At 44.6% G+C, this 26,684-nt stretch overlaps 1 protein-coding gene across 1 annotated transcript in view; it reads left to right on the top strand.

Annotated features, from left to right (window-relative positions):
• Positions 1-143: 143 nt before the first annotated feature.
• The window catches only part of CELSR1 (cadherin EGF LAG seven-pass G-type receptor 1), a 180,561-nt gene continuing 154,020 nt past the window's right edge, over positions 144-26,684 (top strand). Inside the window, exon 1 of the mRNA XM_026083448.1 lies at positions 144-2,841. Coding sequence (XP_025939233.1) covers positions 159-2,841 — 2,683 coding nt within the window. The 5' untranslated portion in view covers positions 144-158. The remainder of the gene's footprint in view (positions 2,842-26,684) is intronic.

The following is a 26,684-nucleotide window of genomic DNA, read 5'->3' as shown; positions in this document are numbered from 1 at the left end:
GCGGAGCCCGGCGGCCCCGGAGCCCCAGCAGCCCCCCGCAGTTCCAGCTGCCCAGCTACCAGGTCTCCATCCCCGAGAACGAGCCGGCGGGCACGGCGGTGATCGCGCTGCGGGCGCAGAACCCCGACGAGGGGGAAGCCGGCCGGCTGGCGTACTCCATGGAGGCGCTCTTCGACGAGCGCTCCAACGACTACTTCTCCATCGACCCCCAGACGGGCAGCGTGGTCACCACCCGCAGCCTGGACCGGGAGACGAAGGACACCCACGTGCTCAAAGTGACCGCCTCCGACCACGGCTCCCCGCGCCGCCGCTCGGCCACCACCTATCTGACGGTGACTGTGAGCGACACCAATGACCACGAGCCGGTGTTTGAACAGCCCGAGTACCGGGAGAGCATCCGGGAGAACCTGGAGGTGGGTTACGAGGTGCTGACTATCCGTGCTACCGATGGTGATGCCCCAGCCAACGCCAATATGCTTTACCGCCTGCTGGAGCCGGGAGCTGGCGACGGCGTCTTTGAGATTGATCCGCGCTCTGGGGTTGTGAGGACCCGAGCCCTTGTGGACCGTGAGGAGGTTTCTGAGTACCACCTGGTGGTGGAAGCTAATGACCAGGGCAAGGACCCAGGACCTCGCAGTGCTACAGCTATGGTGCACATCACTGTGGAGGATGAGAACGACAACTATCCTCAGTTCAGCGAGAAGCGCTACCTGGTCCAGGTGCCAGAGGATGCCCCAGTGAACAGTCAGATACTGCAGGTGCAGGCCACTGATCGGGACCGGGGCAGCAATGCCCAGGTGCACTACAGCATTGTGAGTGGCAACCTGAAAGGTCAGTTCTACATCCACTCTTTCTCTGGCGCCATTGACCTGATCAACCCTCTGGATTATGAGACTATTCGGGAGTACACGCTGCGGATCAAAGCCCAGGATGGGGGCAGGCCTCCCTTAATCAACTCCAGTGGCATGGTGTCAGTGCAGGTCGTGGATGTAAATGACAACGCCCCCATCTTTGTCAGCACTCCCTTCCAGGCCACAGTGCTGGAGAATGTTCCTTTGGGCTACTCAGTGCTGCACGTCCAGGCTGTGGATGCTGATTCTGGGGAAAACGCTCGCCTGGAGTACAAACTCATAGAGATGACACCACCCACTGGAAGCGCTCCCGTAGCGAGTGACTCTGGGTTCCCTTTTCAGATCAACAACAGCACGGGGTGGATCACAGTGTCCGCAGAGCTGGACCGAGAGACTGTAGAGAACTACCACTTTGGGGTGGAGGCCAGGGACCATGGTGTGCCGGTCATGACCTCCTCAGCCAGTGTGTCCATCACAGTCCTGGATGTGAACGACAACAACCCTGCCTTCACTGAGAAGGTGTATCACCTCAGACTGAATGAGGACGCGGCTGTGGGCAGCAGTGTCCTGACACTGACAGCAGTGGACAGGGATGTCAACAGTGTCGTGACCTATCAGATCACCAGTGGCAACACCAGGAACCGTTTTGCCATCACCAGTCAGAGTGGAGGGGGACTGATCACCCTGGCCTTGCCCCTGGATTACAAGCAGGAAAGGCAGTATGTGCTCACAGTCACTGCCTCGGATGGCACTCGCTTTGACACCGTCCAGGTCTTCATCAATGTCACAGATGCCAACACGCACCGCCCAGTCTTCCAGAGCTCCCACTACACTGTGAGTGTCAGTGAGGACAAGCCCATTGGCACCTCTATTGTCACCATCAGTGCCACTGATGAAGACACGGGGGAGAACGCGAGGATCACTTACATTTTGGATGATAACATCCCCCAGTTCCGTATTGACCCCGACACAGGCACCATCACCACCCTGATGGAGCTGGACTACGAGGACCAAGCCTCCTACACATTGGCCATTACAGCCCATGACAATGGCATTCCCCAAAAGTCCGACACCACCTATGTCGAGATCCTCATCCTGGATGCCAATGACAATGCACCCCGCTTCCTGCGCGACCGCTACCAGGGCTCGGTTTTTGAGGATGTGCCGCTCTCCACCAGCGTCCTGCAGTTATCTGCTACGGACCGTGACTCAGGCCTCAATGGCCGTCTCCTCTACACGTTCCAAGGCGGTGATGATGGAGATGGAGACTTCTACATTGAGCCCACTTCTGGGGTGATACGTACACTGCGCAAGCTTGACCGTGAGAACGTGGCAGTCTACAGCCTGCGGGCCTTTGCTGTAGACAGGGGCAGCCCACCCCTGAAAGCCTCTGTGGATATCCAGGTGACTGTGCTGGACATCAACGATAACCCTCCTGTCTTTGAGAAGGATGAATTTGACATCTTTGTGGAGGAGAACAGCCCTGTGGGCTCTATTGTGGCACGGATCAGTGCAGCCGACCCTGACGAGGGAACCAATGCACAGATCATGTACCAGATTGTGGAGGGCAACATCCCTGAGGTCTTCCAGCTAGACTTGCTCAACGGTGACCTCACGGCCCTGATGGACCTGGATTACGAGAGCCGGACGGAGTATGTGATCGTGGTGCAGGCCACATCCGCCCCTCTTGTCAGCCGAGCAACAGTGCACATCCGCCTCCTGGATCAGAATGATAACCCACCTGTATTGCAGGACTTCCAGATCATCTTCAACAACTATGTGACCAACAAGTCTAATAGCTTCCCTTCTGGCGTGATTGGCAAGATCCCAGCTCATGATCCCGATGTGTCTGACAGTCTGGCCTACACTTTTGTGCAAGGCAATGAATTAAATTTGCTCCTTTTGGACTCTGCCACTGGGGAACTCAAACTCAGTCGGGATCTGGACAACAACAGACCCCTGGAAGCCCTCATGAAAGTGTCGGTCTCAGGTAAGCAAGCATACAAATGGTAATAAAGTGTGTAAATCTGCTTGTTGGACCAATGTGCCGGCATGGGCAGAAATAGGCTACATGCAGTTTAGTGCGCAACCTTCAGTTTCCTGATGCAGCAGTTTATCTGTGAATTCTTGGAGAGGAACCACAAAAATGTGTCAAGCCCATGTGCTGTGGATTGAAGCGGTGGTGTGTTGAAACTGTTCAGTAAATGTGGATCACAAGTGTGTGTGAAAGGGAATATATTCCCTCAGTTTAGGTGGTACTTTGGCTGAAGCATTTCTCATGTGATGCATAAAGCTAATAAATGACCTAACTTGCAAAGATGTAGAGAATGCACACTTCTGGTTGACATATCTTTAATGCTTAAATTTGCTATTGACATCACGGCTTTGGAGAGCTTTCCCCCACTTTTATTTTCTCTTTTGTTAAAAAAGGAAAAAAAGTTGGGATTTTGTATTAGTTTGCTTTTTAATAGCAAGATATCGCTCATTTGTTTGTTCCGGTCTGTGTACTGGGAGGTCTGGCTGATAAACCTTTAGTGTGAAATCTCCATTGGTGTGGACTTGGTAAATGTGAAGCTGGTGGAGCTGCACTTGTCTGACAGGCAGAACATTTGGCCTCTGGTTTGCATTGCTGGTGTGTGTTTCTGTGGGAAATGCCTACTCTTAAAGCAGTGAGTTATAGCTGTGTAATAGCTCTGGAACATAGCTAATTGCACTGGGGTTGCTCTATTAGAACTAAAGGCAGATACTGGCCAAGTGTAGCACCAAAATCAGCGCTGAAAAATCTGCTGTTGGGGGTGGGTGAGAGGACTGGCAGCGGGGATCACAGGATTAAATTACTTGGAAAAATTGTGTGTGTGTGCGAGGGCTGTTTCTTCTGTTAATATGAAGACTGTTCAATATTGCTCGATATGTACTCTTATGTGTGCTCTTAGGAGATTACTCTTTTTCTGCTCAGTTGTTTGTTTATCATGGAATTACTTTTTATGTCTCTAACTGTGGTATCAATCATGCAATGAGTAATTTCCTTTGCAGGTGCCACTCTATAAAGTTTACTGTGGACCTGATCCCATACTTCTGTTGACTTTCAGAGGTTATAACCAGATACATTCCTCTCCCCATCTCTGTGCAAACTAAAGCTAATATTTGTATTCTTTTTGCATAAAATAGCTGGAAGTACTAGGTATATGTAATGACACTTCAGGAGATGCTTCTCTTTGGGTGATTGTATTTAAAAGAATACCTAACTATGGCACAATCCTGGCAGCGCTTGCTACTGTAAGTAGTCATTTGGAGAGCAGTGGGGCCTCAGGGTAGTGAGCAATCCTCTCTGTTGTGTTTGCAGGCTTGAGCTCCTTTTTGCTTCAGGAAAATGAAAGTGATGTTAACTGAACTGATTGAAATTATTGTGGTGTATCGTCTGACAAGGGCCTCCAATTTCTTGCAAAATGCTAGGGGACAGCTAATGTGGTAAGTTAGCTCATAAATGCTGTTTCCGTGTCCTGGGAGGACTTGCAGAAAAACAGGCAGTTGGCTTGTGACCTTAAAAAAAAACATTTGGATTAACATACAGGTGACTGCGTGGTCATTGTCTGTCTGAACCAGTAGCGCTTTATCTAGCAGCAAGAGATAAGGACTCGGCATAGCGCAAGAAGCTTAGAAAAGTTGTTTTGTTAGAGTACATGAAGAGAGTGCTCAAGACAGAAAAACAGATTATACAGAGTATTCCTGTCTCATTGCAATGGTGTTGAAGCTCTTTTTACAGTTTGAATGGATGAAATCTAAGATAGGAGGATGAAGGAATTAAAACCTCTATTTTGTTAAGTAATAGGAGCTTGATCGTTAAGTGCATCATTTTCATATTTGGTGAGGATGTGAACTTTGAAAGTCTTTGTGATTTCGATCAAAACTGTCTGTCTGCTGCCTGCTCTGAGATATTTGAAAGAAGAGAGTTTTTTACTGATAGGATTTTGAAATAATTTTGACAAGCACTGGACTCCATTCGATGTTGATTTTGAACAGTTTGCTGTTTGGAAACTGAAAGGGCAGAGTTTTGCAGAGTTTGGGATTATATCCAGGAAACTCTCACCTGCCTGCTTTCTCTAGTTTATCTGATGTAGGCAGAGAAGAAATTCGGACTTAAATACTCCACGTGGTTATCTCCAAGTGTTGCAAAATACTTGTAAATCATCTGCTAAAATGACCTGCCAGTTAACTGAAAAACGTGCCTATCGAGTAGCCATTAACCTCTCAACCCAGACAGAAAGTCCTGCCCTAGTCACAGCTGCTGTTCAGGTCAGTGAAGAATTTGAGCTCTTTATGAACTTGGGGAATTTGATCTATATATGAGTCGGAAGTGACACTGCTGTTAAAAAATGTTATTTTCACCTAGTGATGTGGTCTGGTCTGAAGGCATGTAAGTGTGTGTGAGGCTAGTGAGGAGATATACTATTCAATTAAATTGCTATGAGACTTTGATACTTAGCTAAACTCAGTATTCTTTTATTTGATGTGAAAATGATTTGAATGCATGTGGTGATTTGGCCTGCTGCATGTAAACAAAATGTTAAGAATCATGAAAAACAAGAAAACTGTGATAACTGATTTAGTAAAACTCGAGAATGATGCACTTCATTTTTAAAAATCAACCTAATAACGTGGATGTCTTCAAAAGCCCTGTGGGTCCGTGGGCGGCGGTGGGCAGGGTCCGTCCGTGCAGGGCTCTCCCTGGGCCTGGCAATGCTATGCTGGTTTAGCTGCGCCGCGAACCCCCACCACAGGTCATCCCGGGCCCAGAAAGAGGGGGGAGGACAGGGAGGTAGGAATGTGGATGGTTGTGCTTCTGCGGGTGTGTGGATATTAGCATTTAATTTGGGGTCGGGAGGGAGCTTTTGAAGTCTGTCTCTTTTGAAGCGAATCTCTCCATGTCCGCCTCTTGCCTGCTGCAGAGCAGCCTGACTGAATGAACTAGAGGCCGTTGGGGTGAAACTAGACCACGTGCTCTCTTCCATCCGCTGTTTTTTTTTTCCTTTGAGCAAAAGTGACCATGGACAGTACGTCAGAAACGCTCATGAGCGGCACGGCTTGCTCTGAGAGCTGGTAGTTCAGCGCCCGCCTCCCAAGCTCATAGCACGGGTCCCGGGTCACCCGCGGGGATCGTGCGCCTTTGCCTTCATACCCTCCAGGCTTTCCTACAAGAAGGCAGAGCCTGGCCTTATATTCCCTTTCCTTCATGTAGCCTCATTAGGTTCACATTTTTTTAACAACAGGGATGAAATCTGGCCCCTGCTGAAATCCTGCTCTTGCTTTCCAGGGGGTAAGGATTTTACTCAGGGCATCTAAAATGGGTGATCGATAGTAAATCAGTCTGTGACTTCTTAGTGTTACTAATAAACATACGACTTAAATAGACAGGATTGCTACAAACTATTATTTTTTACCCACAATTATATTTACAGTACTGAAAGGGAAATTGTCAAATTGATTCAGGTTAGTTTGGAATTTATCTAGTCAAAAAACAGTTTAAATATTGCTCAAGTAACATTACATTTGCCTGTGTTAAACCTTAGGCCTCTGTCTCCCGTTGTGCTGTGGAGAAAAGCTGGTGCTAGCCTCGCCTTTGCACAACTGTTGCCCAAGTTTGCTTCGGGATCACATTGCAAACTCTGTGTGCACCTGCTTCGTTTTAGTGCCACAAGCAGTCCCACTTATCATGAGTGACAGTTCACTCAAATACAATAGATCTGTGTGTAAACTCTTCTGGGATTAGAGTCTAATTAGTGAATGTAGATAAAATAGCCAACCTGACTGTATGCTGGAGCTTTCAAATGGCCCAAATAAATATAGATTTCGGACACAGCATTTAAGAGCCGTTATCCTCAGTGAGAGGTAGACACCCCAGTATTTTTGTCTGTGTGCAAGTTAAAGTGTTTCCTTTTACATTTCTTTGACTTTTAAACTCTAGTGGCATTTAGTGACATTATTGACTATCAACAAATACAAGTCAAGATAGAGCTCATTTGTGCTGCAATACACTTCTGTTATTTTGACGCAAAGATTGTTAAAGGAGCTTCATTATTATTGTAATTTGGCAGTCATTATGTTAATGATCGTGGGTCTCCAACTCAGTTTTTCTGTGTGCAAATATAACAGAAGATACTATACTTTGTTTTAGCTCTTATGATAAATTTGAGGCCGCCATTTGAAGAAAATTTGAGATTAAAGGGAAAAAAAAATGGAGGGAAAAGCAATCTTTGTAGGCCGATGGACATCTCCAAGGGTGCATGGCTGAGGCGGCGAGGCGGGGTGCCTGCCACCGGGAAGCGCGGGCTGCAGGATCGGCCAGGCACCCTGCGCCACGCCGGCCTCGTGCCCCCGCGTTCGCCAAGCGCTGTGTTAGCTGTGTCTCCGTCGTGGACGTTGCCGAGGTCTTGTCTGGTTTGGGGCAGATATGAAGAGCAACCAGGCCGTTTGTGACCCACATCTCCGCTTTTTTGCAAGGACGGGCTTCCCTTTCCGTCGTGCACCCGGGTACTGGCTGGAGCAGCAGGCTGGTCTCAGGTGTCAACCAGGAAGGATTAACTCATGAGCTGCTCTCGGCGGCCTCCCCGTAGCCACCAGGGAAATAAATTCCAGGAGTGTTAAACACGGCTGCGACGCAATCCCTGCAGGTTATACAATTATAAGATTATAGAAATTAAAGGATGCTCTCTCTCCCTCTCTCTCACTCCTTAGGTTAGAGGTGTTGTATAAATGCATATTTCTCAGAGAGCGCTCCTGTGGCGGCCGTGCGTGTTCTGTCACAGCAATAGCCTCAAACTGGAGTTTGGAGCTCTGATGTTGCTGGAGATCTTGTGCAGCCCTGTCTGCGCTTGCATTTCGCACGCATCCAGCGCTAAAGGGAGGAAAAAGCAGTAACTCGCAGACTGCAAAGACCAGGGAGACAGTAATGAGTGACCTCCTTAGGAAATGGTGTGCCGGTACGATACAGAGCTGCAGGACTGCAGCCTGTGGCCATTGCCTTGTGCATTAAGTGGCACTGAAGTGAAAGATCACCATCAATTTTAGTAGCCCTCATGCAGTGTTTTTGAAAGCTTATGTTTGTTTTCCTGAAATGGTGACTCGATAGTAGTGATTATCTTTTCCAAGTTAGGATAGCTCCCAGATCTTCTGTGGCTGTCCAAATTCTTTATTGGGTCTATATAAACTAGATTTTAGGTATCTGCCCCTCCATCCTGGAGTCTACTTTTCGTTGTAGCCTTTTGCAAAAGGTTATAACTGGCAGGAGAGCTAGTTTCCCTCTTCATATATATAATCTGCTCCAGCTGATAAAAAGCTTTTGCTAACTCGTTGCTTTCATATGTGTTTCCTTCCACTCAATTCCTGGATTTCATAGGGGTTGTGTATTTTTATTTCAAAAGGCAGGAAAACATCTATGGCTATGAGAACAAAAAATTTAATGGAAGGGTGACTGACAAAATAACTTTTCAGTGAGATAAAAGATACCTACTGCAAGCAAATAAATAAATCAGTGTGTTATCCACAGCTCAAGCTCCTGTAAATAAGCAATTTCTTCACTAAAGTGGTGATCCCTAGTAATAAAAAGAAACATTTACCACAGCACACTTTAGAAAATAAATTAGATGGTTTATCTCAGTAAAAAGTTACTTTGTCAGTCGGTATGTTCTGCAAAATGCTACTGAAATGTAGCTTTTTATGTACATGTAGCTACTATTTTATGAACTGTAGCTACTATGGAAAGTAGCTGAAAATGTTTGTCTCTCCCTCTGTGTGTGCAGGGCATGCTGTGTGTACCTGTGTTTTTGTTGCACAGTTTTTAACAAGATATTTGTACCCTAGTATATATACCTCAGTGGTTGAAGTGTATACACATGGTTCTTCTTAACCTCATCCTACAAACTGAAGCCTGGAAGCATAAATACTAGAGGTCCCTCACAGCCGGTACCTGGAGAAAAGAGTTCCCGTTCCTCCTCTGGAAACTGTTGCAGTCGACAAAACAACCATGTCTAATGGCAAAAGGGATAATCTGGCATGTGGCAGCTTCCACTTTTCCCTAAATAAAAATGCAGAAAGCTTGCCCGTGAAGTAGGTAGCTAAAATAGATATTTTCTGTAGGTTGGAACCGAGTAGCCAGAACTGCGAGCGCGGCCGAGTGCGCCTGCCCCGGGCTGCGGCTGTGCCCTAACGGCTTCAGTTGTTTGATAAGATAATGTATATCAAAACCCTAAGTAAACCTGAACTCAGCAATGCTGTTTAAAACCCCAAATTAAGTGCGTGTTTGTATTTGCAGAGTCGGGTCACGGTCTTCCTGTTAAGATTTCTCTGCAAGTTATTGGGTTGCCACAGGGTTTCAGCTTTTTTATGGCTGACTTTGTGTACACTTCGCTCAGTGTAATGATAGTTTATTTATTTTTTATTGCCTAAACATCTCTTAGTGCTGTTCAGAAGAGAGGGAGACTTCAGGGTAACGATAAGAAGGAATAAGAAAATGAGACTTTAGATGTTAAAGAGAGAAAGATCTAGGCTTTTTTTGATAAAAGTCCCAAGGAATAGAAGTTAGATTTAGAGAAATATGCTGAAGGGTTTGCCTGAAGAACTGTTTTTCCCTATTGCCAAATTATTTGCAAATGGGGAGATAGTTATAATAATCAATGTTTAATTGGATTGGTAGTTGTTTTATATTTCTAGACTCCTTTTCAAGCTTCAGGGTGTATTCATGTATTGGTTTGCTTAGTGCATCCCTTTTTATGATTTACTTCTCTTTTAGAAGTTACTGAAGTTGAATGTTCTTACTTCTGACTTACACTTGAAAAGTAGGAAGAATCCTCTTTTTCTTTTGTTTTGTTATTCTGGTCATGCAATTCTTTGCTGTTCAGAATTGTTTTAGGATGAGGTTGTGGAACCTACTGAAAACTGCCAAATACCGAATAAACATTGAGTTGCAGGCAAAGGTAATGACAAAAGAACCTTTTGTTTAGAAAAAAGGAATAGCTTTCTAGGCTTGCATGTTAGGATGATAGTAAACCCATCCTAGAAGTAGTCACATGGGAAGTAGATCGTGTGAAGCAGTGGGATTTTATACTTTATTATGTCCAACATGTCAAGCACTACTTGAGGAAGTAACTGGCTGCCAATAAGGTGTATAATTTCACATTTGTTCATTGAATGGCCCATTTTTCTTCAGTGCATGGAATCAGTATCTTAAACCTCCCTTTTGTTGTTGACTCCTGTCTTTGAAATAAATGGATTTTCTCAGACATTTCTATTCAAAATTACACATCATACAAGTCAAGACTGAGGAATATAATGCTGGGTTTCAAGCACGACGTTGCATGGAGGTGCCTTGCGTGTGTGCCACAGTTCAGTAGGACTTTTCCGGCCAGACGCTTCGCAGACCGTTTAATGGGAACCTGGGTGCTCTCGCATTTCTCAGAGGCCAGTCTGAGCGCGGCCCGGGTGCCTCCAGGCATCCTCAGAGAGGGGTTGGCGAGACTGATCCGTGCCCTCCACCCCTTCCTCGGTGTGTGCCGTGGGTCTGCCAGATGGCCCCGCGGCCGATGGGCGCTCTCCGGCGTTTCGGCTGGGAGGATGCTCTGGGCTCGCAGCTGCGGGGGCATGTGGTAGCATGCAACACCTGTGGCTGTGTTTGCAGTGCAACCAGATGTGTAGCTGCTGCATATGTAGGCATATCTGAGCTAGCTTTAGCCTAGTTATTTGGGGTATAGACAGCACCATACCATAGCATAGCTTCGGTGCGAGCAGAGTGGTTTCCCCAGGACCCTTGGTTGCCATGTGGGCGGCCAGCCCACGTGGGAGCCTGGGCTCCGATGGCTGCCGGCACCTCACTGAGGCCGAGCGAGGCTGCCGCGCTGCCGCGTTGCCACTGCGGGCTGCAGTCCCGCTGCCGGGAGAGCGGCAGGGTTTCAGGGTGGGCAAGTCGGAGTGTATGCAGAGTCCTGGATCAGGTGAGACTGATGCAAAGACTGTGGGAACAGGACAGATCTCAGAGTTGGGAGCACAATTATTTTCTGGGCAGAGAAGAAGCAAAAGTGAAGCAGAAACCTCTTCTGAAGCTGACTGCTACAAATACCTTTTCAATATTTAGGAGAATAGGCAACTCTAGCTGTAACGCTCATGCATAGAAGATGAGTGAGGGGAGGATCAAATGGCAGAAACAACACACTCCCTCCTGCTCTCTCCATCCCCTCTCCCTCTCTTTTATAAGCCCTCAGGATTTTGAGGGCCAGTTGGTGGGGTCAGACTTGCCACATTTGAGTGCTTGAGATAACAGTACAATTTATGTGCTTAACTCAGTATTGCCTAATTTACAGGATTTGGGCAACTCGTTCTCTTAGCTTTCTTTGGCATTCTGACTTGTATTTCCAAAAATTTCTATGGTAACTAACTAGGAGATGTAGTAGGGCTAAAGGGTTGAAGATATTCAAATCAGATCTAATAGCCCTTTTTGGCAGTTTTCCATGTTATAATCACTCTATCCTGTTTGTTTGTTTTTAGACAAAATAGTACTTAAACTGCTCTGACATCTACTTTGACATTTCAGAAACAAATGCCAATGCTGTCTTTTATGATTACTTGGCTTTTTTGTTGTCTGTTCCCTTTTTTAGGACTATTTTGCCAAAAGATTGCATAAAGCAGAGTGCAGAACAAGTTGACAAGGGGCTCAGTTCTTCAAAGCCTTGTTCACTGTAGTAGTCCACTTGAAAGAAAGAACTTCTGATTAAATTCATTTTTGCCACTTTATGTTTCTGTGACAAGTGACAGAGTTTTACTGTTTGTTTGTTTTTTTCCCCTAGTGCAGCTCTCTTTCCAGTGTTGAAAGCACTGAACTATTTATAGATGTAACAAAAGATGTTTCCAAAGGAAGCAGGATGGAATCTTCATGGAAAATTTTGTGACCTGTCATTCAGAGATTTCTTATTTGGTAAAGATTTGCCTAATACATTTTTTAATAAGGCACGGGTGTCCAAACTGTCTTAGATTTCATATGAACTTCTTGATTATGTTGGAGAGTGTAACCAAAGATACAGTTTGGTTCCTATGGCCAGGTTCATATCATCTGACGTTATCCATAGGAGAAATAAGTTATCTGTTAGTCACGTAGGTCCCACCCACGATCAGGTGATGGGTGGGAGGGCTGCAGGGTGGAGATGCCCATCTCACTCCACTGATTAAAGAGGGACCAGAGATGACTGACTTGGGCTAATTGCAGTGTTGTTAGATAGCTAAAGTTCAGTGGGATGAACCTGCCCTAAATATACGCCAGGAAGGAAGGATTAGTTTTCCTTTGTAGAGATGATTGTGCTTACTTCTGTTACAGAAAACTAGCTGCATTAACAAGCTTGGCAGACTAGAAAGGCTTGGGGTGGGGGGGGGACTATAACTAGCAAATGGGAAAATGTTTTGCCATGAATAACATTGGGGTATACTTTAAATGTTTTCAAGAGTTTGAGTATATGAAGGGGAAAGGTATGTTTTTGTGGGAATTTGGCATTTGACAAAGAAATAAAATTCAAAACTACTTCATAAAGGTGATCTTTGCACTTGTGTAAAAAAGCTATTGGACAGAAAAGTAGGATTTGCTAACATTAGAGAAAGGAAAGCTTTTGCACTTCGTTTCAACAAGCAGTTACAGCTGCTAATCTGTAACTGCTTTCATATTTATTCCAGCATTTACGCTTGCCAAGCACAAAAAAAGCAAATAAACAACATGGTAAAGCTGTAGTAAATCCTATACAGGTCACATAATAAGCACGGACACATTACGCTTATCAAATACAAAGAGAGGCATAGGCGGCCAACCTGTTTTCAACACCATTGCAGAAAGCATGATAGATGCTACATTCCAGGAGGTCTGTAGCACTTTTGGAAATGACACATCTGGTCAAAATATTTCAACACTTTCTGAAGAAGGGAGACCAGGGAGAGCCCATTGTTAACAACCATTGTCAACACTGGCTCTCTTTCCTAGTGTGGAGCCTGTAGTCTATATCTAGTTTCAGGGAGAAGCACAGCCATTTGGACCCTGCAAAAAGGGGCAGAGTGGGACTGCGTTATCAAATTTGAGTTTCACAGACATGATGGCCAGCATCTAGCATTCTGTCTTTACAGTTATATCCCAAGGGACCTAATGGGTTTGGAAGTTTTCATGAGAGTTAATAGCGATAACAAAGCAAACTTAATCAGGATGATTCTCTGTAGCTGCTCTGCCTCTGGAGCAGGTTTTGTGGGTCTGAAGAATTGCTGGATCTGTTGGCTTTGCTCTTTCCTTTCATTAGCTCCAGATCAGATTCCTTGACCCTGTTTGAAACTGATGTTAGCAGTTCATTTAGTTTATTTGATTGAATTCATGCCATAGCACTTTTGGATTTTCCAGGGAGCCAGTCCAGAGCAGCCCCTACTTTATTTCTGTGCTTTCAACGTTCATTGTACTGGATCTAACTCCGAAGGAGACCCTTTAACATCATAGCTGTATTTTTTCTCTAGGTAGTTATCTGAATTTAGTTTAAATCATGTAGAAGTTGTCACACACTAACTAATGCATTGTTTGTTTTAGCAACGTGTGGTTGCCAGCCTCTGGACACTACCGGGCAGAGCTCTTGTTACTTGCGGTACCTTGACCTAGCTAGGAAGAGGCGTTTGGCACCTCTGAAGACTTGGATCCAGTAGAGGACTTGCATATCTAACTAAGCGTTACAGGCCGCAGTGCCTCACTTTTCAGGTGTCTGTTCCCTGGAGTGGTATCCTGATTTAGGCAATTAAGTGTCCCATAAAGTGGGAGCACTTGAAATACCACCTTGCTACCGCTTAGGCACTTCACTCAGCATAGCAATGGGGACACTTATCTTGGGCAGAGATGGGCTGGGCTCCAGTCCTTGATCTCAAAGCTCTTGCTGTGCTACACATTAAAGAGGAGCTGAATATGATACAGAAACAGTTTGGGACTTATGATTCCCATCTCTTAGGTAAGTGCCGTAAGCTCCAGAGTCGTGCTCACACTTGCAGTGTGCTTTCTGGCTCACTCTCTTGTATCCAGGCACCTCTGTTTCACTGGAGCACCAGTTTAGGTAGCCTGGCTCTGACCCAATGTTGCTGGATTTTGTTTAGGCTGTAGTAAGAGCTGGATCGCAAACTGTTCACATCAAGACTAGGTCAATTCCGGCTGTAGCCAGGGTCTCAGATCTTCATACCCAGGAACTCAGAGGTAAAATAAACACCAAAGAACCCCAGGGCTTTTCAAAGACTGCTTTCCTATTTATTAGATCTGATTTATTTGTCTTCTGGCTTTAACTATTTGTAAATGTATTTTTTAAAAAGCCTCCTCTGACGTGCATTCATGTGGAGAAGCCCCCAGATGGACGAAAGGGTCAGTTATGGAAGGATTCGTGGGATCAGCCTATTACACCGCTAAATATCTCGAGTTCGACAGATCTTCACCTACTGTTTAATCGTCTTACTGCGGTTTGTCACGATGATAGACTCGCTAGTAATTATCAACATGTTACTTCTTGTTGCTTGGATCCCGCGGCTTCTCCTGCAATGCGCTCGCTGACGCTAGAGCTGGTTGACATGGTCATGACACATGCAGTAAAGATCTCTCGCCGAACTATCCCATCGGTTTACTATTCTCCCACTTCACGTGGCGTGTATTTCTGATGTTGCCCTTTTCTTATTGACACAGTGTAATTCAGCAATGTGTGCTCTTCACTTCAGTTTCTAGGGTTCACAAAACCTGCTGGTTCATTCCAGTTGGTTTTGCAGCCTGTTGGTTGGAAAAGGATTCGTCCTAAGGTTCAAATGGATGTTTGAAGTACATATTTTTTGGCTTACTATTTAAAGGTGAAATAATTGGTTTAGGAAGAGTTTACTACTAGTTCATTTCAGTAGTTTTCCCAGGGCTACAGGGAGGGAGCTAGAGGAACTTTATAAAGGTTTGAGTAACAGTTTTGCATAATAGTTGAAAGTGAAAAAATTTCAGAAAGTAATAGCTTATGCTGTGTTTGAGTCTTAAGTAAGACTCAGATAAAAATAGAAACAACTGAACAATAAACAGAGAAGCAGAGAAAACCCCAGATGGGCAATTTGCAGCCACTTAGAACATCCCATACATGTAAAAAAATTAAAAAGAGTTAATGGGATGTGGAAAATAATCTGAGTTTTTCTGAAATGATAGATAAGATAGGTTCTGTTAACTTTTAACTTTTACTTACTAAGTTACCTAACATTACTGTACACTGAGTTTGGAAATCTCAATCTTGTATTTGAGGAATTTATGTTTAGACATAGAACCTTTCATCTATAATCTTCTGTCCTAGGGATCACTATCACTGTTTATGGGTTGGGCAGTAGCTCCTCTAAGCTGCTGACAGCACGCTTGGAGTTGTTTGCACTGGTTATGCAAAGCGTAAACCCAGGATACATTTTAGGATTTGGTGGATGTCTAACCAGGCTGAAAGCTTATTATGCGAAAACATGCTGGTCTTTCTTTTTCCTTCTTGTTATCCTCTTTTCCCCTGTACCTTTGTGTTTATTCTATGCGTTTGCTCTGTACTGTGTTTAAGAGAGGCCCTGTGTTGGCAGGGTGTGTGGCTTGCAGGGACCCCAGCCCGCAGGTTGCTGCCACGCCATGGTCACCACTCCTGAGTGAGCAGAGTCTGTCTCCTGCAAGTTTGTACAGGGCCTTGCACTGTGGAGACCTGGTGGGGGCTGTTTTTGTAATACGTGCAGTAAATAATTGTAATAACCACCAGGCATCTACTGACCGAAAGCCCTGGGAGATAGCTAGATATGATGGTGGTGCTCTGGGCTGCCCCTGGGCCCTGCTGATTGTGCTTCTGATACTGGAGCAGACGCTTCGGACCAGGCAGCAGTTGCCTGCTAAACATGGTGCTTGCCAACGTTTTGGTAGTCAACGGCAAACATCCTTCCTCAGTCCCTTTCCTCTTTCCTGCTGGGCAGCAAGGCAGGTTTCTCTTTTATCCCTTACCTTGTTTTGACCACTACACTGTTTCCATACTCTCTGATTCATGGGTGCATTTGCTCCATGGTGACGGGCAGGATCCATTTCTTCTAGGGATGCCCTGAGAGAGGGTTCCTATATGTGCAGGGCTGTGAGGGGGCCCCTATAATATGCAGGGAGCAAGACTGTGCTGCACAGGAGGCTGAACCAGGGGCATCCCTTACGCTTCGAGGATTTGTACCACTGCAATTCCTTCTCCCCGTTGCTGCCCTGTGGATGTTAAAGTTGGAAGCGTGTGGAGGTAGCTACGCCAGTGCTCGTTGTGGAGTGTCCAGCCTGTTACCGCTGATGTCCACGTGGCTTGGTCTCCATCACTCCTGCTGGGGTTATCTCCTGCATCCTTGGCACCACGGTCCAGGAGCGAGGGGGATCTGGATGCCCAGCTTGGGTGGGGCTGCTCAGGGCGGCACTGGTGGCCATTCTGGGACTGACTGCTCAGCCAGCTCAGTGCTGTGGTGTAGAAGTGTGGATGGGCAGAGTGGCTGGCTGTATTCAGGGATGTGCCTGCTCCCAGGCTCTCCTCCATCCCGAAGACCTGCAAGTCCAGAGCAGGGGACCTCCTGAAGCATGCTGGGGCTTCCCTTTGGACCACGTTTCCCTCACAAGAGCACAGGAGCATGGGGAGGAGGCATGATACGTACCTACGCCTTGTGAGACCAGAACACGGCCAGCACGTTCCCCTGGGAAATGTGTCTGGGTCCTTCATGTAAATGTGGAAAGTCGTCCCTAACTGTGGGCTCTGCCCAAAGCTCCCTGCTCTGCAAAGACCTCAGAGATGCGCAGTGTAAATTAGTGACTCGTGGAGGCTTTGCTGCATGGCATGTTCAGCCGAGCACCCGTTGTGGCCAGCCTACATCCTGGGAGTTGTCTGCACGCTGGATGTCAGTGCCTGGCATCTTTGTAGTCCGTGGGAGCAACGCTCATGCCCATGAGTGGGGAATTTGGCCCAGTTTGTATCTAGATACTCACTCTGGTTCTTTATTATCTTTTGTGCTAGCTGCAGCTGTCATTACTGTCTAGCTCAAACAAATATGTGTTGTTACTTCTCTGTGCATCTGTTCCATTATGGTTTAGATAATAGCAGTGTCTGTAACTTTATTCAGATTTAAGAGGCTTTAAATAAAGAAATTCCTAATTACTACTAACAGCATTGATGGATGTGAATGATTAATAGCAATAAACTCAGGTGTGAACTGAGAGGCGAGGACATTTTTTATATGGTATGCAGTGAACCTGTTTGTTTTGTATGAATGGGTTTTACAAACTTTTGTACAATTGCTTTTAAAATATGTCCCTTGCCAAATTGTTGGGAATTTCTTAAGCTGAGATGACTAATTCACTCCATGGCGCAGTGCATGTATATCAGCTAGACTGCTCTGAAGCTGAGGTGCTGAGATGATCAGATAAAATTACCCAAATTCCTTAGAAGTCTCAGGAGCAGTTTCACATTGATTCCTTGTTTTCTGCGGGAAGTCCTTTGGGAAGGTGGCTTCACCTGCTCCACGGTGGTGTCAGTGACGCCCTGGTTTTGCTGTTCATCTCCTTAATCTGACTTGAACTGTCAAAAGATCCCATTGCTCTTTTCAAGGCCTAAAGGGAAAGTGAAGTGGCAGCTTTCAGGGCTGAGTTGAAAGCTTTCCATCAGGCCTGATTACTGTTGTCTGCTTAGACTGAAGAGTGTCCCATGGGGTAAACTTTACTTGCTTTACTCATATTCAGTGCATCCCATATAAATCCTATAGGATGACATTTCATTGTTTTAGTGTTGTATAAAGTCAGTATAGTGAGCATTTTAGGGTACTTAAACTTATATAAATGAATAATGATAAGAAAAGACTAATGAAATTCTGTCAGGCTGATGAAACAGAATTTTAGAGAAATGAATCTCTCTGAGATTTCTTCAGTTGTGAAATTCACAGTTTTTGCTTTTTGGATTCTTTATACTTACTGCTTTAATCATGTTGTATAGTATTGCATAATACCCAAAAAGCTGTATGCTTTGCTCAGTCAGTAGGTGAGGCTCCGTCAAGGTCACTGAATCCCTCCATTTAACCAGCAGATTGCTCAGCCTGATAATTTTAGTGCCACATGTCTGTGTTCACATTTACAGTGTGTTTTCTGTCTTGCAGTATTTTTGCATTTTACTGTATAGTAGTTAGTAAAAGCATGGCTTGGACTAGTTCTGTGACAAGCGCGATCCCTCCCTGCTTCCCATTCCTGGCAGTCAGCAGCTAATTTGCTGGAAGTCTGTTCTGGGGCAGGTTTTTGCATCCTCCCAACCCCCGGGTCAACCTCACTGACTGGTCAGAGGTGCAGGCATGCTGCGTAGAGGCGCAGGTCCTGGGGCGGCAGCGGCCGAGGCCGCGAGCTAGCCTCTGCGAGCTATTGCTATGCTCACAAATGAGATGCTGATCCATTCGAGCTTCAGCATAATTTAATCACTTTTGGAAAGCACAGTGGTTAATAATACCACACTAACAAACTGCCATTGCTTCTGTTCCTTGTTAGACTTCTAAATTAATTTCTTTTCCATTTTTGTTCATAGACATTTTGTAGCATTTAATTTTCTCTTTGATAATTTATGAGTCATGAAAATCTCATGGAACGTATTAGCCTACTTGTGATGGCATTTCAGCACATTTCTCACATTTCCTTCTGTTGGGTTGTGTGCTACTACTTGTTTAGAGGTAATGCTGTCCCTTCCCTTAGGAAGTAATATATTGTTAGTATATAGTGTCAGGACTATGATGTGATGTGTCAGGACTATGCTGTGCTCTCTTAGGAGACTGTCCCACCTCTTAGGTAGTATTTATAAGGTTTCTTCTTTATGGTTCGTCTCCACCAGATGTATAATCCTCCTTTGAAGTCCTGCTCCCTTATAGTATTAGTGGTAATAAAGAGACAATGTCCCAAACAGAGTTGTGACTCCTTCAGTGAAGGTTTGTGTTGTGGACACATTCGCTCTTTTGTTTTAAAGAGACTTCGGAGAATTTGGAAAGGAATTTTTCTGAGATTTCCACTGGGCAGATGTAACTGCCTAAAAATGACCTGTGAAAAGGACTTTTAGTAGTCCCTCAGGGTTAGAAATGTATGTGAAATGCCTGTGGTGTGGCAGAAATATGTTGTAAAACTGTGTGCCAGGTTAGGGGCTGGTGATCTGCAGCATGAGTCTGCTCATCCCAAGAGGAAATGAGAGAACAAGTTTAAAGTAAATGATGGACCGATGATCCTCTTAGCTGTGCTTCTGGGCACAGTCAGACATATTGATGGAGCTGATAAAAGTATGATCTTTCCTTCCATGGTATGATTGAAAAGGAGGAAAAGGGAAGTAATCAAATACCAGGATGGAAAAATTATTGTTTTCTGAAATTACAGTAACTTATTATTCTTGTCCAACCATCATGTATGTGTTTAAATTGGTACAGAAAGAAAGAAGCAATATAATGTCTGAAAAATGCATTGAAATATGGCTCTTCCACTTTAGGGGTGTGTTAAGTGGAATGGTTTTATTAAAGAAAGTCAAGTATTATATGTTGTTGTACAAGACACTGCTAATACCTCTTGTCTGTAGTATTCTGATAGCTCTCATTCAAGAAAAGTTAATTTATCCTGGAAAAGGTGTTCAGGGGAAAAGCTGGGAACAGAGAATTTACTTCACTGGAGCTATCATGTATGGTATAAGACTGCATCTTTAATTTGGCAAAACAAAAAGCAAGGACTATGAATATCACTGACCTCCCTGAAGTATTTGAGGAAAACAAAGGTAACCGCAGGTCAGTTAAAAGAAAAAGAAAATATCTAAGTGAACTGACTCTGAATAAATGTAGAGGTGGGATGTTAGAAGGCAGTTTGAAACCATCAGAGAAGCAAAGTTCTGGAAAAGCCTCTCTGTAAAGGGATCCAAAGAAGCACAGCTGGGTTTGAGATGCAGCTTGATGAATTAATGAATGCTTGATAGTTTATGAGTAGTATTATGTATATGCAATGTACTTCCTTGAGAAGCTCCCTTGAATAGAAGATTGAACCTGTTGATGGGAAAATTCTTTCCCATTCTCTTTTTCCTGCAGAAATTAAATACACATATTAACAAACTGCAAATGCATTAGCCCTTTGAACTACCTAAACTTGTGTAAGTTGTTCTATGTTGATAACAGCATTGCTATTTTCTCTTAAACATGGTGTCAAAAGAAGATAAAGAATCCACAAGGCAGATAAATTATTAGGGCTGGAAGATGCACAGAAATGTCATAGGCTGTGAGTCACTGCAAATATAAGCCGATCTAGCTTCTGGCTGCTTCAGTGCAAGGGAGGATGAAAATTGATTAAAAGCCAAACTACCAGTAAAAAAGACAAACCAGCCAAATACAAAGATTCTGACGGGGCAAAGAAACAGCTCAGTATAGTATCAGATGAGTACCAGTGCAAAGGAGGAGATGGGACCATGGCAGCTAGCAGTTAGATTGGCTTAGGTCAGCTGTGCATTCGCAACCAAACTCTGAAGAAAATTATTCATTTTTGTTGTTTTTTTGAGTTGGATTTTTATTACTTTGTGCTGAAACAATTCAGCACATGGTTGGACAGGTACCAGAAATACATAAGGGAGGAGGCAGTAATTAGGTTGGTTTAGGCTCTGCCCTTGCCATGGTGGGTGCCCTTGCCTTGCCTTGCCTGTGCTACTTGATATTAGAGGAGATTATGTGTGTTTGCCCATACTTGTGTTTTGTCCCCTCTGGAAGGCAGAAAGTCTCTAGAAAGTCCTTTCAACATACGAATCTCCAAAGGTTACGCTGCCCCTCCCTTAGACTTGTGCAACCACATTGTCTCAGACTCAGCGGAGAATTTGTTCCCGTGCTGTTTGCACAACAGTGAGCACCTAACCCGTGTAGGTAAGTGTGTCAGCGCTCACGACTCTCTTTTGTGGGTACAAAACTCCTTGCCTATATAAATATGAAATTCTGCCACCCCTACAGCTTGAAACTACCACAAATTCTGTGCTGCGAGATGCATCTATATTGCCACCAGGAAAACTGTATAAGATCTTTAAATGGTGAACATGTTTAAAAGCCCGTATCTTGGAAACACACAGAGTAGAAGGAAATACTGTAATAAATGAATGCAAAAATAAACGACTGAATATTTTTAGTCCTTCATTCCCTGTAGTTTGCTGCCTTTCTAGATTTCTTTAAAAAAGTTTTAGCAAATCTTGGTTTAAAAATGTAAGAAATCTTATGGTAATAAGGATTTCTGTATGGTAAAAGTATTGAGAAAGAGGATGTGTTTATGTGCTCTGGCGAAGTCCTTTTGAATTATCTAGGCACTACTGTAACTGATAAGTGAATGCTGATAACCCTGTTAATATTTCAAGGACTCTATGCAATTATTGGGGAGCAGTAGGTAGCTATCACATTCCTTCGCACTGCAGGACAGGTTTCTTATTTGCTGTCTTACTGTTTTTATATACATACAGTTTTTCAAGCTCTATTCACCTTATCTCACGGCAGCTCCTTGGCAAGCAGCCTCATGAACTTTTTCAGATGCTTCTTACTCACAGTGGTTGGGCTCATTGCCTACCCTGGTGTGGCTGGGATTTGGATTGCAAATTCCTCATCTGAACAAAGAGGGAGAATATAAAAGGCTGGGCTCTGGCCTCTCTCACACTTTAGGAAGCCTTTCTGGCTTCAGAGGATTGTACTCATAACTCTGGCTACACTTCAAAAAAAAGTTTCTATCTCTGCAAAGACTGGTGCAGCTCCACCGGTAGGTGCGTTGCTAGAAAAAAAGAGAGGCGGCTCCAGGGAGGTTACTAGTATTTTAGGCGTCATCTTATCTGCGGCTCACTTGAGCCTTGCCCACACTTGTTCCCTTTTTTCCCTCCCCCGACCCCTACTTTGTTTCCTCAGAACCCAGGGACTGCAATTCAGTGTTTTTAGAAAAGAGAGAGGGTGACAAAGCTGAACATAGGGCGCAGAATGTGTCCAAATGTGTTCCCACGTTGTGTCTGTAAGCTGCACCCAAATACTGTGTGAGCAGGCAGGCTATCTGAGAACCGACTTGCTATAATTGCTTTCACGAGACAGTATCAACTGGGTAGGATTTGGCCTGTACTAGCTTGTATTCGGTGAGCAGCAGAGGAGATGAAGCAAACTAAGCAGGGTGAGTCATCAGAATCAGGCTCATACTAATTGGCTTATGTGTGTAAAAACGCTCAGAGTTGGGAAATGGTCTGTCACTGTCATGAAATCAGTATCTTCCTTTGGTTTGCTGCTCTCAGAGCTGTGGGAGAAGGCTTGTGGAGACTACTACAGTCAGAGAGAAAAAGGTGACTGTTTGTCTTAATATCTCATTCCCAAGGGGTTGCAGGCTGGGGAATTCATGTTACTGTGAGGCGACCACTGAAACTAATGTCCTTGCACCTAGAATTAATTCTTACTGTGCTTTATCCATCCTCAAAGATGACAAAAAAGCTTAAACCACTCTTTTTTTTAAAAAAACATATACAGAAGACTTTGCACAATGGTAGCACTCAGTTAAGCGGTCCATAATAATTAACCAGTTTTGTTTAGAAAGTGTGGTAATTTTTACTGTAAGACAAGTTTGTGTAGCACAAAGAAGAAAGCTGCTTTCATGTCTCTTGAACTGCATTTTGATTTTAAATCTTCCTCCCTTTTCTCTCTGGCATCCCTGTGTTAAAGATACTCATTGCACACAGAGGTCTCCACCTCTCTTGTTGCATGAAGTTGTAGGTCTTCATTTTAATGAACTAAGAGGAGCCTGGGGGAAGTAGAGATAGCCAGATGGTCACTGGCATTATCCTTCCCAAGACCCTGTGGCATTTAGCAGTTAAAAGAAATCTAGTCAGAGACGCTCTTTCTTCTGCATGGGAAACCCTCCTTAAGGCATAAACTGGAAGGCAGACCCAGCTGAGAAGCCTTCTTAGGGAAACCTCATTTGATTTTCAGAAAAGCTGTCTTGAGAGCCAGTTGGGAGGCAAGAGCCAGCTGGGAGGCAGGGAGCTTCTGCAAGGAAAACCTCGGTCTCACGCAGCTGGGCTGGGATCCAGAGAGCTCCAGGGCTGCATTTGGCGGGGCATGCGCCCCGGGGGCTTCCTCTCACCGGCTACTGCCCAAGGGTTTCTCCTAGGCAGGAATGGTCTGGCCATCCGTATGAAATGATTTCTTGAATATAAGGTACACAGAATCAGCTTCTTGGAAAAGCTGGTTCTCCCGAAGACTCTTTTGGGTGTATTCTGCTTTGTAAATCTGTGCATTACAACACACCCTTTTTGGATGCATTTGTTAGTCAAAAAATAAACTCATTTCCTTCTCTTTCAGGAGAAATAAGTCTGAAGGAGAGGCAGGTAAACAGTGAAAGAGGATCTCCTGGTACAGCTAATTTTAGGGATACAAAGCAGCCCAGGGACAAGGGTTTAGCTGGACTGCCTTTCTGAGTCAGCACCATGCATAGGTAATTAAGGTATACCCTCCAATTAGCCTAAGTGGCCGTTTCACAGATGTGTGAGATCAATGAGCCCAATTGCAATACAGATAGCAGAAAATAGTTTGGATGATTTTAACCAGTTTTGCATGTTTAAGTGGTTTAAAGTTATAAAGGACCTGCCTTGCTAATGTTTACAGAAGCTCATTAAGGAGGGAGGGGTGGTGGCCTGCCCTGGAGGCTAAGTGGCACTGCTTGGCCCTGGCCAGCCTGCTCCCTCTCCTCTGCCCCCTCCTCCACGCGTGGCCCAGCCATGCCATCCCTGTCCCCCACCTGTGGCCCAGTGTCGTCCACATGTGGCCCAGCTGCTATCCCCATCCCAGTGCACATGGTCCAGCTGCAGCACCTCCAAGGACCATCCCTGGCACAAGAGCCACCTACAAGGGTGCTGCTGGCCCTGGCCAAAACAGCTCTGGGTCCGATGCTGACATACGGGCAATCTGGCGCCGTACCTGAGCCCATGCCCTGGCCTTGTCTTAAGTATTGCCTGTGAGCCCTGCTGAATTGGATGAGGCGAAAAGGATGTCTAACCTAATATCCCTACTCTAGTCCTGCCTTCTGGCAAATATTAGGGAAAGAATATGAGAAGCAGGACAAGTATAGACTGGTTCTTCCCGTGTTGCGCTGTCCCAGTTCCTGGCAGTTCGATGTTTAAGGCTTTACGGAGCTGCAGGTGTCACCTGGACTGTGGTGTTGAATAGCTATCTATGGCCCTGTCGTCTCTGAATTTGTTTTATCCTTTTCTGAGACTTGTGTATTCCCCCCGTCACAATTTCCACAGTTTAGATGCATGCACTGCTAGGAAGTGTTGCCTTTGCTTCTGTTAAAACATGTCGCCTGATAATTTCACTGGGTGATCCTTAGCTTTGGTATTGTGAGAAACAGGGATTAACTGTTCTCCGTTCCCCTTCTTGTTGCCATGATTTTACATGTCCTTATCACTCTGTCCATCTGTCCATTCTGCAATGGGTGCTCTCCGTTTTGTGACATACCGTAAAGACGCCTTCTCCAGAGGTGCCTGACTTGCCCAGGAGGGTGCAAATGAAAGCATCCTGCTGTGAATTAGTGTATTTACGCCTAAACCATTTCCAGGAAAGGAGCAAATTACAGAGGTGTTAACTGTTTGCATTGTTCTCAAATGCTTTGAGCTTCATTCTTAATGTAAAATTTTTACAGTGTTTACATCATTCTTTAAAAATCCCTTGCAAACGCTTCAAAGCTTCCACCAAAGAAGCACCCATCCCTGGATGTCTGCTGCTGGTGGCTGCTGGCTTCTGTCTGAGAGGTGACAGGGTGCCCTGGCTTGTATGTTGTTATTTTTTGCACATCCCTCTTGCTGGGGTGTTTTGGATACAGTTAATACCCATTTCAATACACAAATGTTAACTATCCCCTCCCCTCTCATGTTAGAGCAGAGCTTAGTCATGTATCTCAGAGAAGACTAAAGAACCAGGTGAAGTGAATGTATTTTTACATTTTTTGTTTGTATCTGTTGGCAGCCTTTTAGCTTGTGGATTGCCAAAACAAACCAGTGCACAGGAGAACTGTGCCCAGCAGGCTTTACTCTGTGTGGCTGCCGGCTCCTCCTCCTCTTGTTATAGGTGGTATAAGGTAGCCGAGACTTTGGTTGGGTTTCTTGTCAAAATTGTGGTGTTTGTTTCTCCTGCTTTTGTCCCCATGTCCCTTTTGATTCCATTTGGGCCCATCTCCTGGTAATTCTTGGTTAAAAATAATTTAAAAAAAAAAGACCAAGAGAAAGGGAAGGTAGGAAATGCCCTTGACTTTGAGGTCTCTCATCACCTTATCACAGGGTGCACAGCACACACCTCCTGCTCTGGCCCACTGCTCTGGCCACTGGGCTACATGCAAGGAGGGTCACGGGTTACTTCATCCTTAGGAGAAGAGCTTGACTCAAGCTATACATTTCAGCCCTTTTTGTCAGTTTATTTATTTGTTTATGTATCTGGAAACTTTTGCTATTATAACCACATTAATTGTAAGCACATCTGAGCCTGAAACTTTAATTGCTATATGAAGTCACCTTTGAATCACTAAGGAAAATCCCTGTACTTTATTTTAAGAATTAATGCTGTTTTCCTGATTGAGATTCTGCTTTTGAGAGTGTGACAGGTATAGCCAGCCTATTTTTGAGACTTCTTATTGAACCTTGCATAGCAGAAAGACCAAGGTTAGTGTATCCAGTCCAGATTTTTTACCAAAGTTCTTCGCACCAAAATCAGAACATGCTGAATTCAGGAAAGAGGATTTCCGCATACTTAAAAAACAAACAAAACAAAACAGTAAGAATATTATCTAGAAAGAATAAGGTGTTTGGAGCTTCAGGAGCCTGACTGCGCTTGGGGAGAGACTCTGTGCAGGGGCTGTCACCAGCTCTTCAGAGAACAACCGCTTCACCCAAAGGGGCACCTCAGAGCTTGTCTCAACGTTAACAACATTGGAGGTATATTGTTCTTAGGTGTTAGGTTTGAGTTTATATCCGTTTACTGGTTTAAAAAAAGACAAAAACTGAAAACCAAAAAATCCTCAACAACATTGTTCGAAGGACATCAGATATAAAATACTTGCTCTTTCTGTTGTGTTTATGTTTGTAGAGCATAGTGTCTTGGTTGTGGTCCCATTTTGGGTTATAAATCATTGTAATAAAAAAACCCCAGCAATTCTGCATTGCCTTTTATGGGATTTTGGTAGAGTATTTGTTTTATTTAATTTTTCAAAGTTTTTCTCAGTGTGGTTTTGATTCTACTTCTACTTTTAATAGGTGAGTCTTTGAAAAATCTTACTGGTGGTGTCTTAGTCACAGATGATTGAAAAGGGAATTATTAACCCAGCATAAAAGTTAACATGAGGATTACTGGAAAGTTCCTGGCTGTCAGCTTTAAGTGAACTACGTTACTGCAAAAGCTGTGGAAAGTTCAAATTGCTTGAGATCATGCCAAAGGACTGTCAGTGGTCTTTTGTTAGGCATTGCCCACCTCAAACGGGACTCACAAAGAGGGTCTATTTTATTTAAACTGAGCTATACTAGTTGTGTGCTCCAGAGTTATAGCATAGCTACCTTCCTGTAGGTCGGTATCTTGGATATTAAAACTGATCATCGTTGTCTCTCCAAAAGCATGATCTCTCGTGTGCTGCTCCCCCAAAGACACTATTTCCAAACAAACACTTTCTGTTGAAATTGCACCTGCTTCTCCTGAAAAAAATGGTAAATCTTCTGCTGACTTTGAGACAAAGCTTGCACGGCATGCACACCTTCAGATGATCTG

The sequence above is a fragment of the Apteryx rowi genome, unplaced genomic scaffold (assembly GCF_003343035.1).
Source record: "Apteryx rowi isolate R43461 unplaced genomic scaffold, aptRow1 scaffold_600, whole genome shotgun sequence".
Lineage (NCBI taxonomy): Eukaryota > Metazoa > Chordata > Aves > Apterygiformes > Apterygidae > Apteryx > Apteryx rowi.
Note: the sequence above shows the minus strand (reverse complement) of the source record. Positions and strands in the feature narration are given on the sequence as shown.